Here is a 15,598-nt window from a genome sequence, read left to right as displayed (position 1 = left end):
AAAAAAGGAGGGAGGAATTTAAGATTTAAAATTTCCCTTTTTATTAGCTTTTTTTAGATGAGAGTATAATTTGTATAGTGTTAATTCTTAGTATGGGTTAAAATGCTGAAATCAATCCCTACACTAAAATTGTCCTCAAAGAATTGTGATATATAAACCTTTCTACTGAAATTCTTTAGATGAACAGAAGCTCTGTCTAATTCTTTTCTTTTTAGTGGTGAAAAAAGTGTATATTTAGAATTAATCAGCTGAAGTCAGTTTAGATGATCCCAGTATTGTTGGCAACATTCAGAGCATCATAATCAGGAGCCAACTGAACATGCACACCTCCTCTCTGTCAGGGCTGAGTGGAGAAGGAGCCTCAGAGAATTGGATGCTCTCCCAGCTCGGTCCCTCCTACTCCTCCCCTCGTGCTCTGCTGCACCAGTGCTTCCTTTGTTGCTGTCATTCTTTCTTTTCCAAACAGTGAGTTTTCCATCATTTGCATCTTTTTGTTCTGCCTGCCTCTGCCTCCCGAGTGCTGGGATTAAAGGCCTATACCATCACTGCCTAGCTTCCGTGTCATTTTTAATTTGTTCTTAGTATTGCTGCAGCTAATATTTCAAATCAAAACAAACGCACTCAGCATCTAATAATTCAAAAAGCCAGGCTGTTGAGGCAAGAAGATTGTAGTAGGTTTAGGACTGGTTTAGGTTTAGGAGTGGTGTTGTTTCAAAAACACTTTAAAGGGGCTGCAAAGATCTCTCAGCAGTTAAGGGAACCCCAGTTTGTTTGGTTCCTTTTAACACCAGTCCTGTAAATCTAGTTCTTAAGATCTGCCATCCTCTTCTGGCTTCTGTGGACACTGAATGCATTTGGTGCACATACATACATATAGGCAAATGGCCATAAACTGTTATACCAGGATCATGGGACCCTCAGAGACCACCAGGAGATGACTCGATGAAATAGCAAGAGAGCTTTATTATGAGACTGATTGAACTCGGGACCCAAGTCTTACTGACACAGCAGCAGAGAAGTGGGACCTCGAGCTCTGAGTGTGCAGGGTTTTAAAGGGAAAGTCTGTGAGCACAGGGTTTCCATGACAGCAAACAGGGGGGTACATGTCTTGATGTTACAGGATTAGGTAAAAGTTAGAGGGGTGAGATGACCTTCTCTGAGGCACATAATCACAATTGCCTAAGGCATATAATCACAATTGCTATTCTTCTAAACTATATCTGAAACATTGGGGAGAATTTTCCCAGCTGATTCCCAACCAATTCTCATTGATTATTGCCAGGGAGAGTATCTCTATTTTCTATGAAGTATTTATTCTGTGATATTTCCTGGAGGCTGTTCCAAGGAGAGTCAACTTTGTTGTCTGCCAAGTGTACATTCTGAGATATTTCCTGGTCTCTGAGTTCAGCTCCCAGTCAAGATGGCTCTTTATTTCAAAATGGAGTTATACCCAGGCTAACTTAAACTCTTCAATATATAAAATTGTCATTCGTCTATCTATCTATCTATCTATCTATCTATCTATCTATCTATCTATCATCTATCTATCTCCCTACCTACCTACGTACCGACCTATCTACCTATCTGTCTAGGTTGTTTGAGATAGGGATTCTCTGGGTAGCTCTGGCTGTCCTAGAACTCGCTCTGTAGACCAGGCTGGCCTCTAACTCACATAAATCTGCCTGCCTCTTCTGAGTGCTGGGACTAAAGGCATGCAGCATCATTACCAGCTACACAGAATTATTAAATTTGTAAAATAAATAAATAAATTGAATGAATTAGTGAACGAATGGGGTGCCTCCTGGCAAGAGGGTTCAAGGAATAAGCTGCCAAGCCTGACAGCCTGAATTAGATTCTTAGAACACGCATAGTGGGAGGAGAAAGATGACAAGTTGTTCTTTGTTCTCCGCACACGTGCCATGATATACACATGGTGTATATGTACAAAATAGGAAAATATACCTTAAAATTAAAAAGGATCAGATTGTTTCAAATGATGGCATATTGCTTGTACTGTCTAATATTTTGGTCTGTCTCTAGTATGTAAATTGTTATAATTGTTTGGTGCTATAAGTGTGTAGTACACAGCTTTAAAGTGTTGTATCCCTCCACTTCCTCCCAACACACACATAGTCTTTTTCTATCTTCCCTTTATTTTCTTGAGTGCTGTGTTAGTATTCAGGATGTGACACTTGACCGTTTCTCTTTCAGAACTCTTTCTCACCTGGTTTTTCTAATTCCTAACAATATTTTTACTTCCTACGTTCTATCATTTTATACGTAGCTTGCTTTCTTTTTTCCTTTTGATTTTTTGAGACAGGGTTTCTCTATAGCTTTGGCTGTCGTTTAACTTGCTCCGTAAACCAAGCTAGCCTTGAACTCAAAGAGATACACCTGCCTATGCCCCCCGCAAATGCTGGGATTAAAGGTGTGTACTGCCACTGCCTGCCTGGCTGCCTTTTTTTTTTTTTTTTTTTTAAGATAGGATCTCATTGTATAGGCCAGCCTCTGCTCCACTGTACTGGAATTAGGCATGTGCTACTACATCTAGTATTTTTATTTATTTTTGAGATGAGTTCTCTCCCTGTTCTCTCTGTTGCTTAGGTGATCTCAATGTCTGTGTTACTGCACTAAGCACTTGAAGCCTTTTTTTTAATCTGATCGTTTGGTTGCTTGTGATTTCTCCACTGAACTAGAACTGGATACAAAGCCTCTTAAATCCTGTTTAATGTGCTCTTTCCGCTGTCACACTCTGTTTCTCATTTGTCTTACTGAGATTCTTCACCTGAAATCTTAATCTGTAACTATTTGAGAAACCTGACTTTTTTTCCTAGCGGTTTAACAAATTGCTAATGTTAATGTTAATGAGATGAGGGGTAGGGTTATCACACAGGCTCCACATTTGTAAAAGTATAGATTATGCTAAAATCAGCAGAACTTTGTGCTAGTCTTACTTTGAAAGGCACTAACGTTTCCAGCATTTCATATGAATGTATCTCTAAGCCATTGGTAGAGGAATTAAATGAGCTGTTCTTTAGGCATGTAGCTGTGCTTTATGTCCCTTTTGGCATTAAAGAAAATGTATTTGTCCATAGTATTTTATAAGGTTGTACAGAATGGCAAAATTTTAAAAGATTTATTTATTTATTATGTCTACAGTGTTCTGCCTGCATGTATGCCTGCAGGCCAGAAGAGGGCACCAGATCACATTATAGATGGCTGTGAGCCACCATGTGGTTGCTGGGAAACTGAACTCAGGACTTCTGGAAGAGCAGCTAGTGCTCTTAACCTCTGAGCCATCTGTCCAGCCCCCAATTTTTTTTTTTTTTTTTTTTTTTTAATTTCTGTCTGAGTGTTTTTCTTGAGTGTATGTCAGTGGGACACATGTGCCTGGAGGCCCACAGAACCCTTGCAACTGGATTATGAGTGGTTATGAGTCACCATGTGGGTACCAGGAACTGAGCCTGGGTTCTCTGCAAGAGTAACAAAGTACTCTTAAATGCTGAGACATTTCTTTAGCCTCCTTAATTTTTATGTGTGTTGCCAGGCATGGTAGCACAGGCCTGTAATCCTAGCACTTGGGAAGCAAAGGCAGGCGGATCTCTGTGAGTTTGAGTCCAGCCTGGTCTACAAAGAGAGTCCCAGACAGCCAAGCCTCTGTTAAACAAAGAAACCCTGTCTTTAAAAACAAAATAAACAAACAGTGTTTTAATGTGCATTGGTGTTTCACATGCAAGTGTGTCTATACCACATGTGTGTAGTGCCCGGGGAGGTCAGAAGAAAGTACCAGACCCCCTGGAACTAGAGTTGCAGACAAGTGTGAGCTGCCATGAACTTAGAGATCCGAGAGATCTGTCTGCCTCTGTGGCCTAAGTGCTGGGATTAAAGGTGTACCACCACCACCTGGTGGCAATATTTGTTGTAACAGTTAATATGGACCTGAACAGTATCTTCTTATATTTTCATTATACCTTTTAATTTGTATGTATAGATTTTGGGGGGGGCTATGCATGTGCCACGGTGTGTGTGTGTGTGTGTCTGTGTATGTGTGTGTGTGTGTGTGAGTCAGAGGACAACTTTAGAGTTGGTTCTCTCTTTCCACCTTTATGTGGACTCCAGGAATCAAACTCGGCTGTCACCTTTCCTTGTCAGACACTATGTGTCTTTACCTGCTGAGCCATCATGCTTGCCCCATTTTTCTGTTTTTTTGAGCCAGGGTCTTATGTAGGTCAGACTAGCTTCAAACTCAGTGTCTCAGCGTGATCTTGAACTCATCATGATGCTGCCATATGTACAAGATTCTGTGTTACTGTTGTTGTGTTTGATTCTCTTATGCCTAATTTTTTCAAACATTTGTTTGTTGTACGTGCGCACGTATGTGAGTGTTCATGTGCTGTGGTGTGCATATGCCAGGCAGCAAAGTTTTGGGGAATCCATTCTTTTCTTTCACCCCATAAGTTCCTGAGTTTGAACTCAGGTGGCTAGGTGTGGCAGAAAGACCTTTTGCATACAGAGCCATCTTACTATTTCTTTTTCTTTTTCTTGTTTAGATTTATTTATTTATTATGTAGACAGTGTTCTATCTGCATGTGTGCCTGCACACTAGAAAAGGGCACCAGATCTCATTACAGATGGCTGTGAGCCACTATGTCGTTGCTGGGAATTGAAATCAGGACCTTTGGATGAGCAGCCAGTGCTCTTAACCTGAGCCATCTCTCCAGCCCTTACTATTTCTTATTTTCAAAATTTTAAACGAATCTTAACATGTCTGTTTACCAACTTAGTTAAAAGTCTCAAAGTCATTCTTTTCTCTGTCCTTTCCTTTACTGTCTTGCTTTCTTTACACCTTTTCTGGTAAAATTAGGAAGCCCTCTTCCTACTGGCTTATGTCCACCCTAGAGGTGAGCACATGAGCATCGTCTCACAGTTGGGAGGCTCCTTTTCCTGCTTTGAGCAGAGCCAGCTGCTGCGGGAACAGCCGCCCCCTTGCCGTTGTCCACTTTCATAACCTGCTGCTTTACTTGTGCTTTACTCCAGCCTCACCACCACACCACATGTGCCTCTTCCAGGCATGGAAGCTATCCGTAACACCAACAGCAGTCACATGAGGTAAGCCTTGGCACAGGGCTTGAAGTGGACGGGTATGTGGGGGAGAATGGACTTAGTGTTCGTGGGCCAGGCATGGCACGGCTCTAACCTCTTGTCTCATCAGTCTTACTGCATATAGGTCTCAGATGGAGATCCCTGAGGTTCAGTTGTGCTTTGAATAAATAACGAGGAGGGCTGTTTAATTAGCGCCATTTACTTAGAAAAGTCGTCAGCAAGCTTATTAGCATTTCAAGGTGTTTCCCGTCCTGCCTCAGTGCTAGTCCTCAATGGGATTGGTCTCATTTGAGCAGTGTTCATTTGTTCATTCACTAAACGTCTTCTCACCAGTCTCTGCTTATTTACACACTTTTTAAAAATAAAACTACTATAATTTTTATAAAACTGAAATAAATTGATCACATTCTGTAATTTTTCACATGTGTGGATCCAGGGTATGTCTAGAGGTGACTGGAAAACAGGTTGACTGGAAATGTCATTCCTGGAAAGAATGACATTCTAATCTGTGTGCTCAAAAGATAACATAGGCTCAGTTGCCAAATTGCCTGCCTAGCAATCCTGAGGGCTTAAGCTCATTCTCCAGAGCCCACAGAGAAAGCCCAGCATGGTGGCACACTTGTAATACTAGTATGTAGGTAGACATAGCCAGACAGAGCCTGAGGCTGACTGGCCAGCCGGACTAGGCTACTTGGTGAGCTTTAGGCCAGTGAGAGACTGTCAAAAACAAGGTGGGTGGGACAGCTGAGGAAGGACATTGTCTTAAGGCTGTCTTCTGGGCTGCACACACATGTGCACACCAGGACATACACATACACAGATAAACTAGATAAAAATGTCTATTTGCTGGAAGTAGAAAGCAGACCTCATATAGGTTTTATCTTTATTCTGTCTCCATGGTGCTAGGCTAGAGCCTGTGTTTCCTGCCTTGGTGCCAAATTCTTGCTTGGTAGCAGAACCTGCTGTCAGCACACTCCTGCTTGCAGCGTCTGAGCTCCAGGTTCCTGGGTTTGATGATCTGGATGGTGTGTCAGCAGCTTGCCCTCGACCACAGAGCATCCCTGCACAGCAGAAAGAGGTAAATGCAGAGTACCAGCGTGTCAGGTGGAGGTGGCATTGGGGTTTCCATAGTTTTGGGTTTTTTCTTTTGTGTGTGTGTGTTTATGTTTTGTTATTGTTTGTTTGTTTTCTGAGACAGGGTTTCTCTGTGTAGCCCTGGCTGTCCTGGAACTCACTCTGTAGACCAGGCTGGCCATAAACTCAGAGATCTGCCTGCCTCTATCTCCTGAGTGCTGGGACCAAAGGTGTGTGCCACCACCGCCTGGTACAGGTTTTACTCGCTAGCCTTAGCTCAGGAGCTGAGAATACAAAGTAGGGGTTTTCTCCTTGACCTGGCCCTTGGCCAGGAAAGGGTATGGTAGATTTTTACAGAGGTTGTTGGCTTCGTTTCAGTTTGTTTTCAGACATGGGGTCCTGCTGTTTGCTCCTTACTGGCTTCCAGCGCCTGGATTCAAGCTGTCCTGCTCCACCATGTAGGACTTAGTTATCTTACTCTGTATTGTTTTCCAGATTTATTTTTCTCTCCAATAGTATAAAAGAGGATTTTAGGTGAGAGACTTGGCTCTAAGAGCCATTTTGTACCTTGAAAGATGAGTAAGTGATTGTGTCCTTGAGAGTTTGCCGTCACCTGTCTCCACTGATTGAAGGTTTGAGTTTATCTCAATTGGAACTGTTCAGTTCTATTTTAATAGGAAAGGGCAGTGATTGGAAACACAGCCAGACTAGGAAGGGGAGTTTTGTTATCAGCTGCATTTTAGCCTTATCTGTAAACTGAGGGAGCAATGTTTTGAGTATAGCAGCTTTATTTAAAATATCTTACATCTTGCCTATCTTTTTCTTAACCCTTAAAAACAGGCTGAGCCAGAGAAGAGACCAAAGAAAGTCTCCCAGATCCGCATCCGGAAAACCATTCCTAAACCAGATCCCAACCTTACCCCAATGGGCCTGCCTCGGCCCAAAAGGTGAGCTTCTTGTATGCAACCTGGGTTTACTTTCTTGGAAAATTATTAGGCAAAGCATAACTGTCCTTAAAGCCATCATATAATCCGAGCTATGAATTTACTTCTAGGAATTTATCCCAAAGGATTCATTGGTTGTACAGCTGAATATTTATGTGTTAATGTTAATCATTTTGTTGTACTTCTTATGCTGTCACTTGTGTGCACATAATTTTAGCTTAAAATTCAGTAGCAATTCAACCTTTGAGAGGCCAGGGTAGGAGGAGAGCTCAAGTTAAGACCAGCTTTGGGTGCATAGTGAGTACAAAGCTAGGCTGAGCTATACTAATGTCATCTCTCAGAGAGCGAGCAGGAGACGGAGGGGGAGAGAGAGGCCAAAGTTAGATGAGACCCTGTCTTGAAACAATAAAAAACTCACACACACAAATGAGAAAAGCAATGTGTTAAAAAATTTTTTTTTGAGGTTTATTAATTTTGTGTGTTTCCCTGCATGTATGTATGTGAACCATGTATGTGCCTAGTGCCTTCGAAGATCAGATGATGGCCCTGGATCTCATGGGCCTGGGGGATATATTTGTATGTATGTATGTATGTATATGGGTTATGGGCTGCCATATGGGTGCTGGGAACCAAACCCAGGTGCTGTGTAAGAGCAGTAAGTGTTTTTAACTGCTGAGCCATATCTCTAGACCTCCAATATACGTTTTAAGTTTGGACATTGTGGTGTACTCCTGTGGTCTTAGCAATTGGGAGGTGGAAAAGGAGGAAAAAGAGTACAAAGTCATCCTGAAAGTTTTCCAACCTTTTGTTTTTATGTGCAGAAGTCCAGTATATTTTTCATTGGTTCCCTTAAGTAACTAATTAACTTTCTGAGCTCTAACAATCTATCTGTGGCCAAGGAAGTGCCTCAGTGGTCATGAGGCCATGACCTGCCTGCCTAGTCTCACTAGTCCAGGTTGGCCTTGAACCTGTAATCCTCCTGTCTTAGCCTCCAAGTGCTGAGAGAACAGATATATATTACATCTTGCAATATAATATATATTCTTCTGAGGGAGGGGCTACAGCTGGGATACAAAGTGAATAAACTATAATTAATATAAAAAATAAAAATTTAATTTAATATATATATATATTCTTCTTTCTCCGTACCTCTTCTTATTGTACTGGAGTTTGAGCAGAAGGCTTTGTGAATGGAAGCCTGTGAGTTACACTTGAGATACACTTAGCTGTTTACACATTCTTTATTGACCACCCTATGTGTCAACCTGAGAAAGGCTTTGTGTATCTGAGGAGCCCCACGTCGAATGGCATAGGTTTCAGTGTTCCTTGTTTTCCTTCTTTGGGCATCTTATTAAAACACCTGGTTAGCACAGAGAAGGCGGGCATAGAAAGGCTTTCTCTTTCACTTTGCCTTGTTGTTTCTCTGCATTGTTTTTATTTTTTTATTTAGTTTTTGGTTTTTGTTTGCTTGTTTGTTTGTTTGTTTGGTTGGTTTTTTTCTGAAAGGGTTTCTCTGTGTAGTATTGGCTGTCCTGGACTAACTCATTTTGTAGACCAGGCTAGCCTTGAACTCAGAGATTTGCTGCCTCCCAAGCGCTGGGACTAAAGGCGTGTGCCACCACCTGTCAGTAATTTTCTTTTTGTAGTGATATAAAATCTTGTCTTTTGTTGTTCTTATTGTTAACTTTGGATTTGTATACAGATGTGTACACTTATATACATCATGGCATCTTTAATATGTTTTATATATTTGTTTTCCTCACACCCAGCTGGTTCCTATATTCCCAAGGAAGCCCTTAGTTCTGTTTTTGTATTTCATTACCCACAGTGTTTCCCACTTTTTTCAAGGTCTTGTCCTTCCTTATGATACCTTTTCTAGGTTTTTTATATACATGTAATATTTTCGTTGTTGTTTTTGTTTTTTGAGACGGGATTTCTGAGTAGCCTTGGCTATCCTGGAACTTGGTTTGTAGACCAGGCTGGCCTCTCAAGAGATCCATCTGCCTCTGCCTCCTAATTGCTTTGATTAAAGATGTGTGCCACCACTGCCCAACCAGGTATAATAATTTTAAGCGTGATGTTTGTTTTTGACATTCTGGGTTATTTTGCATACTGATTGCACACTGATTGGCTACAGAAGTTGGTACTTTGACCAGCAGTGCATAAAAATTCATCTTTCCCCACAGCTTTTAGAAGATGTATTATCTTTAATTGTGTGTGCATATGTGTACCTGTACATACGTACGTACATAGGCGCATGGTTACAGATGCTACTTGTCCTCGGCACTGAACTTTGGTGCTCTCCAGAAGCAGCAGATGTTCCTAACTGATGAGTCCTCTCTCTAGCCCCTATTATGTTTATCTTAATCCCGCACTTTCTGCCTCCCCAGATCTCTGTTACCGGGGCCTGATTTTTTTTTTTTTCGTTTGTTTTTTTCTGTATGGGTAGTGAACCCAGCTCTCACCTGTATGCATGGCAGCATGTTTTGTATTGGCATAGAGTGTTTTCTCATGTGGATATATCGTAGTGCTCTTTCCCCACCTTGCTTCCACTCACACTTTTTACTGGAATAAATGCAGCTGATTCCTCATTCTGTATCTGCCACCATCACACTTCTTACCTGGGTCTTTGAGAATGTCTTTCCTCCTTTGCCCATTTCTGCGAACTTGGTAGAAACTAGGCAGTTCTCCCAATTTCTTTGTCATCTCCTCTATCCGAAGGACTCCTGTGCGGAGTGGCTGTCATTGCTTTCTGGAGCTTGGCAAGGTGGGTAACTGCCTAAACAGGTGGACCAGTACTCCCTTTTTTATATCTTCTTGATGAATTGCTTCTTTTATTAATTTGTAGTATTTTCTAACTCTTCTGATTCATTTTGGTTAGAGGTTTATTTTATCAGACTTAAGAGTAAGTATACCAACTTGTTTTTTGTTTGTGTTTGAGTGATACATTGTATTTCCACCTATTTTTTTTTTTAATTTCTACCCTTTAAAATAGTTTCATTTTATTTTATTTGTATGGATGTTTTATCTTCATGTGTTTTTGTGCACAATGTGTGTCCCTGTTGCCCATGCAGGCCAGAAGAGCGTGTAGGATCTCTTGGGACTGAAGTTACAGAAGGATGTAAGATGCTGTGTGGGGGATGGGAATCAAACCTGGGTCCTCTGCAAGAGCAGCCAGTGATCTTTACCACTGAGCCAGTCCTTGGACTTTGTGTTTTTGGCATCTTGACTATGATGTGTTAATATGATAATATATAGCAAAGAGGTTTTTCTCTGGTTGTATCTGCTTGGTGTTCTCAATGCCTGTTGTGTTTGAATGTCTCTTCCTCTTAATTTGAAAAAAAAAAAATGCTGTGTTTTTCTTGATGAGCTTCTACATGCTTTCAGTGGATTTTTGTTTTGATTTTTTTTTTCATCTTTTTTTATTCTATAGATTCTGGGGTTTGTCTCTTTTTTGTTTTTGTTTGTTTGTTTGTTTTTCCAAACAGGGTTACTCTGTGTCCCTTTGGCTGTCCTGGACAGCTTTGTAGGCCAGGCTGATCTCTTAAGTCACAGAGAGCCACCTGCCTCTGCCTTTGCCTCCTGAGGTGCTGGGGTTACAGGTGTGCACCACTGTGCCTGGTGGGTTGGTCTCTTAATTGTATCCTGAAGTCCTTGAACATTGTGGTTATGTTTGCTTTTGTTATTGTTATTCTTGTTTGTTTTGATTTTTTTTTTTTTAGACAGGGTTTCTCTATAGCCTTGGCTATCCTTGAACTCACTTTGTAGACCCAGGATGGCCCCATCTCACCAGAGATCCACCTGCCTCTGCCTCCTGAATGCCAAGATGTGCCACCGCTGGCTGGCCTTGTTTTGCTTTCTTATTGATGATTGAATGTTGTGTTTTACCAGCCCTTTTTCTCCATCCCTGATACTCTTTCCCCTGCCTGGTTGAGCCTATTGTTGATATTATCATACTGTTTGTTATTTGATTCCTTGAATTTTTCATTGCCAACTTCTCTCTTTAGCCTGCTTACTTCTTTTTAAAAAAATATTGTGTTTTAAATGATGTGTATGGGCTTGTGAGGAAAGTGTGTGTACGTTAGTACACTTGCCCTTGGAGGCCAGAAGAGAGTCAGATCCCCTGGAGCAGACAGTTAGGAACCTCTGTGTGGATTTATTCTCTCCAGTCCTTGCTGTTTGTATTTTGAGACAGGATCTCACTGACGCCTCAGCTGGCCTGGAACCTACTATGTAGCTCAGGCTCACAGAGATATTCCTACCTCTGCCTCTTGAGTTCTGGAATTAAAACATTACCGTTACGTCTGGCTCCCTGTTCACTTAATTTTCTTGCTGACTTTTTCTTGGTGGCTTTTTCATCTCCATTCCTGATTTGTTGTTGTTAACTAGTGTGTGTTCATGCATGATACAAGCGTGCATGCAGGGCCCAAATGTGTCTGTACACCATGGAGCGTATATCACCGGACAGCTTGTGCTAGTCGGTTCTTCTACCGTGCGAAGACTGGGAATTGAACTCAGGTTACCAGGCTTGACAGCAAGTGCTTCTTTACCTGATAATCCATCTCATATTGCTGATTTTTTGCTGGAAAATGTGTGTAGTCTTCATCTGGTGTTTTACCTGCATCAGTAAAGTCTCAAGTTTCCAAGGGTATCTTACTGAGCAGCCTGTTCTTTAAGGCTCACTCATCAGTGCCACTCATCAAAGAGAGCTCAAGTGTTACAGCAGCAGTAACATCACATTTTATAAGGTGCGAAAATGTAAAGTCCCCTCATTCTAGTAGTGCATTGCTAATACCCATGAAGTGGAGAGTATGCTGTATGTGGCACTGGGTTAAGGGTGGGAACAGTAAAGGATTGAGGGGAAAGGAGGAGACAGAGAAAGGGGTAAATAGAGAAGAAGCAAAATTCAGAGGAAAGACCATGAGAGTGTTAGGGAGGAGGTAAAGAATAAATGAAAAACTTTAAAAGAGAAAAGGCAAAATATTGTTTCTCAATAATGAAAAGTCCAAAATGCAATTAATGTAAAAAGAGAATAAAAAATAAAAACATACCAAAAAAACAACAGTTTGATAAGGTAAGGTCAAATGTGGGTGTAGGTCTGGGAGGAATTAAGGGGGGAGTGGGGCTCAATATAATCAGAATACATCAAAAAAAGTATACATGTATGAAAAACTTCAAAGAGTTAGCTGAACGAGGTGGCACACGCCTGTAATCCTAGCACTCTAGGGGGTAGAGGCAGACAGATCTCTGTGAGTTTGAGGCCAGCCTGATGAGTCCAGTGCAGCCAGGGCTACACAGAGAAACCTGTTTCAGAAAAAAATAAATAAATAAAAAGGAAAATCTCAAAGAATTAATAGAAATGCTGTATTTTTTTAAATGATGAATTTATGGGGGAATAATATGGGATAAAACAGGAAAAAAAAAGATACCTCTTTCCCCAAAGTTCATAAATAAATTTAGGTAAATATAAAGGGGGATACCTATATGAACAATTTTTAAATACAGTAAACAAAACATGCTAAACGTGCAGTTAAAAGAGTTATTGTTGCAGCAGCTTTTGTCTGCTAGTTACATGTGTGAAGAAGGTGTGGTGTGAACTTGAGGGCTCTTGTGTTTTCTGTGCTTTATTCTATTGCCATTTCTGTATTGGGTGTTTGATAGTTGATGGCAAAGCTAGCTTCATCCTGGCAGTTTCCTATGTTGGAGCAAACTCCCTGATCCTCTGGCTCTCACAATCTTTTCTGCTCTCTCTTTCACAATGTTCCCTGAGCCTTAGGTGCAGGAGGTATGTGAGATATATCTGTGGGGTTTGGCATCCCATGATCAGTTGTTTTATGCGTTTTAACCAGATGTGGTTTTCTGTAATGGTTTGTGTGCTGCAAAGAGAAGTTTCTTTGATGAGGACTAAGAGCTGTATTTAACTATGGGTATGGAGAATCCAGTTAGGAATTATGCCTGTTTAGTAACATGGCAGAAAGTTCTCTAAGATTAATGACTTTATTAGCTGTGGGAGGTTAGGTAGGTTTCCAGTACTAAACCTGATTTTCCTTCCCTTGAGTAGGTTTTAAGTTTAATTAGACAGATATTGGTTACCACCAAGATATGAGTGCTATTATTATACCCTTAAGGCCATCTTGCCATTCTGGATGTTGCTGTAGAATCATAATCAGTTGGTTAAGACTATTGGTTACTTTCTTCCCTTGGAAGCTTGCATATAGTGCCTTGTGGTATTATGAAAACTAGTCCTCAGGGACCTTTCAGGTCAGATCCAGTTTGGATCATCCAAATTCTATGGCTGAAGTGCATAGTGTCTTTAATAACAGAGCCCTAAATTTCACCTTTAGGAAGCAGAGAAGGGCAATGACATTATCTCTACTGTTCTGGGAGTTTCTTGGGCTCTCCTGCTCAACAATTCAAAAGGGTGTCTTATACTTAGGTCCAGTCTTCTTTTGAATTTTCATTTTTAGGTAGGATCTCATTTACTGCCTTTAACTCATTCTGTAGTCTAAACAGTCCTTAGGATTCTCCTGCCTCAGTCTTCCAGAATAACTGTGCCATCAGAACTAGCTAAAAGTTATAGTTTTGGTTTGTTTGTTTGTTTGTTTGTTTGTTTTCTTTTTCTAGACAGGTATAGTTTTTGTTGTTTTTATTTTTTTCTCTGTACAGCCCTGGCTGTCCTGGAACTCACTCTGTAGACCATGCTAGCCTTGAACTCAGAGATCTTGCCTCTGTCTCCCTGATGCTAGGATTAAAGGTGTGTGCCATCACTGCCTGGCTGAAAGGTATAGTTTTTAATAATTTTTTTATTTTAAGATTCTTTTGGATAAGGCTGGGGAGATAGCTTGGCCCAAGAGATGGCTTGCTCCTCTTGCAGAGGGCCCATATTTATTTTCAGCACCCCCTCCTGGTGGTTCACAACCATCCATAGCTCCAGTTCCCGAGGTTCTGATGCCCTCTCCGAAGTTCTGTGAGTACCAAGCAGGCACAGTGTACATACAGACATGCAGGCTGAACCCTTACACAAAAACAAAAATGAATAAGCCAAACGGATAAACTATGTGGAGGGAATAGATTGTTCTGGGTGCTGAGCTGGACCTCTTCAGGCCCACCTTGTCCTCAAAGTAACCATGTACATTTAAGACTGGTCCATGCTGCCTGGAGTGCCCTTCCTAGACTGGACACCAGACAGACTTCCAACCCGAGTCAGTCAAAATGTGTAGTAATGAGCAAAGTACTGTATATGGTCACTATGTATGGTACTATATATGGGATCACTTGTATTTCAAGCCATACAACACCCTGCATTTATTTGTTTGTTTGTTTATTTGTCCATCTTTATTGTTTGTTTGTTTATTATTTATTTATTATTCTGCATGCTCTTCCTATGTAGCCCTGGCTAACCCCTGGAACTTGCTATGTAGACCAGGCTGTCCCAAAAGCAAGAGAAGCAGAGGAAAATGGATTTCTTAAGTGCTAGTGTTAAAACCGTGTGTCACTATCCTTAGCAGTATCTTGTATTCTTATTTAGTTTTAAGACAAGGTCTTACTGTGTAGCTCTGCCTGGCCTGGAACTCACAGAGATCCATTTCCCTCTGCCTCCCAAGTGCTGGATTGAAAGCATGCACCCCCCCTGCATGCCTTTTTTTTTTTTTTTCCAGACAGGGCCTTGTGTATTTCAGGCTGGCCTCAAATATTATGTAGCTGAGGATGACTTTGAACTTTGATACACCTGCCTCTATCTTCCAGCTGCTGGAATTATATGTGTACCACCATGTTCAGTTTATGTGGTCCAGACAAGTTTTTTTTAACTTATATTTAAATTAACTCATTTGTGTGTGCGCCCACCTGCATGTGAAGATCAGAGTACAGTTTTGGGAAGTCACGTCCTCTCCTCCCACCACATGGGTCTCAGGTATTGAACTCAGCTCATCAGGCTTGGAGACAAGTGCCTTTATACACTGAGTCATCTTTACTGCCCCAGCCAAACCATTCTTAGTAATTTTTATGTTTTCCAACTTAGGTAAATTTGTTAACTTTTATATTTATTTTATTTAACTTCATGGTCTTAAATTTTAAGTATATGATGAGTAAATTGTCCAAATGTGTGGGTCTGTGCCACATGTATGCCTGGTGCCCACAGAGGTTAGGTCCTCCTGAGAACTAGAATTCTAGAAGGTTGTGAAAGACCTTGAGGGTGCTGGAGAGATGGCTCAGTAGTTAGGAACACTGGTTCCTCTTCTAGAAGATCTGGGATTCAGTTCCCAGCATCCACAGAGCAGCTCACTGCCGTTTGTGCCTGGTGCCTGAGAGGCCAGAAGAGGGCACCATGTACCCTGAATCTGGAGTTACAGACAGTTGTGAGCTGCCATGTGGTGTTGGGAAGGGAATCCAGGTTCTTTGCAAGAGCAGCCAGTGCTTTCAAAACCGCGGAGCTGTTTCTCTGGTCCTCTATTTTAATTTTTTGAGGAACATCCAAA

The 15,598-nt window shown here is 41.3% G+C and overlaps 1 protein-coding gene and 1 non-coding gene across 3 annotated transcripts in view; one reads left to right on the top strand and one right to left on the bottom strand.

Moving 5' to 3' along the window:
- Nucleotides 1-15,598, top strand: part of Prr14l (proline rich 14 like) — a 69,285-nt gene that overhangs the window by 29,250 nt on the left and 24,437 nt on the right. For both annotated transcript variants that reach the window (XM_055623851.1, XM_055623852.1), the window contains exons 7-9: nucleotides 5,038-5,109; nucleotides 6,010-6,181; nucleotides 7,018-7,124. In XM_055623851.1, coding sequence (XP_055479826.1) covers nucleotides 5,038-5,109; nucleotides 6,010-6,181; nucleotides 7,018-7,124 — 351 coding nt within the window. The remainder of the gene's footprint in view (nucleotides 1-5,037; nucleotides 5,110-6,009; nucleotides 6,182-7,017; nucleotides 7,125-15,598) is intronic.
- On the bottom strand, nucleotides 419-487 carry LOC129689197 (small nucleolar RNA SNORD42). The gene has a single exon (XR_008722065.1). It is a non-coding gene; the product is annotated as a small nucleolar RNA SNORD42 (small nucleolar RNA).

Source organism: Psammomys obesus, unplaced genomic scaffold (assembly GCF_907164565.1).
Source record: "Psammomys obesus unplaced genomic scaffold, mPsaObe1.curated_primary_1811, whole genome shotgun sequence".
NCBI classification, from domain to species: Eukaryota; Metazoa; Chordata; class Mammalia; order Rodentia; family Muridae; genus Psammomys; species Psammomys obesus.
Note: the sequence above shows the minus strand (reverse complement) of the source record. Positions and strands in the feature narration are given on the sequence as shown.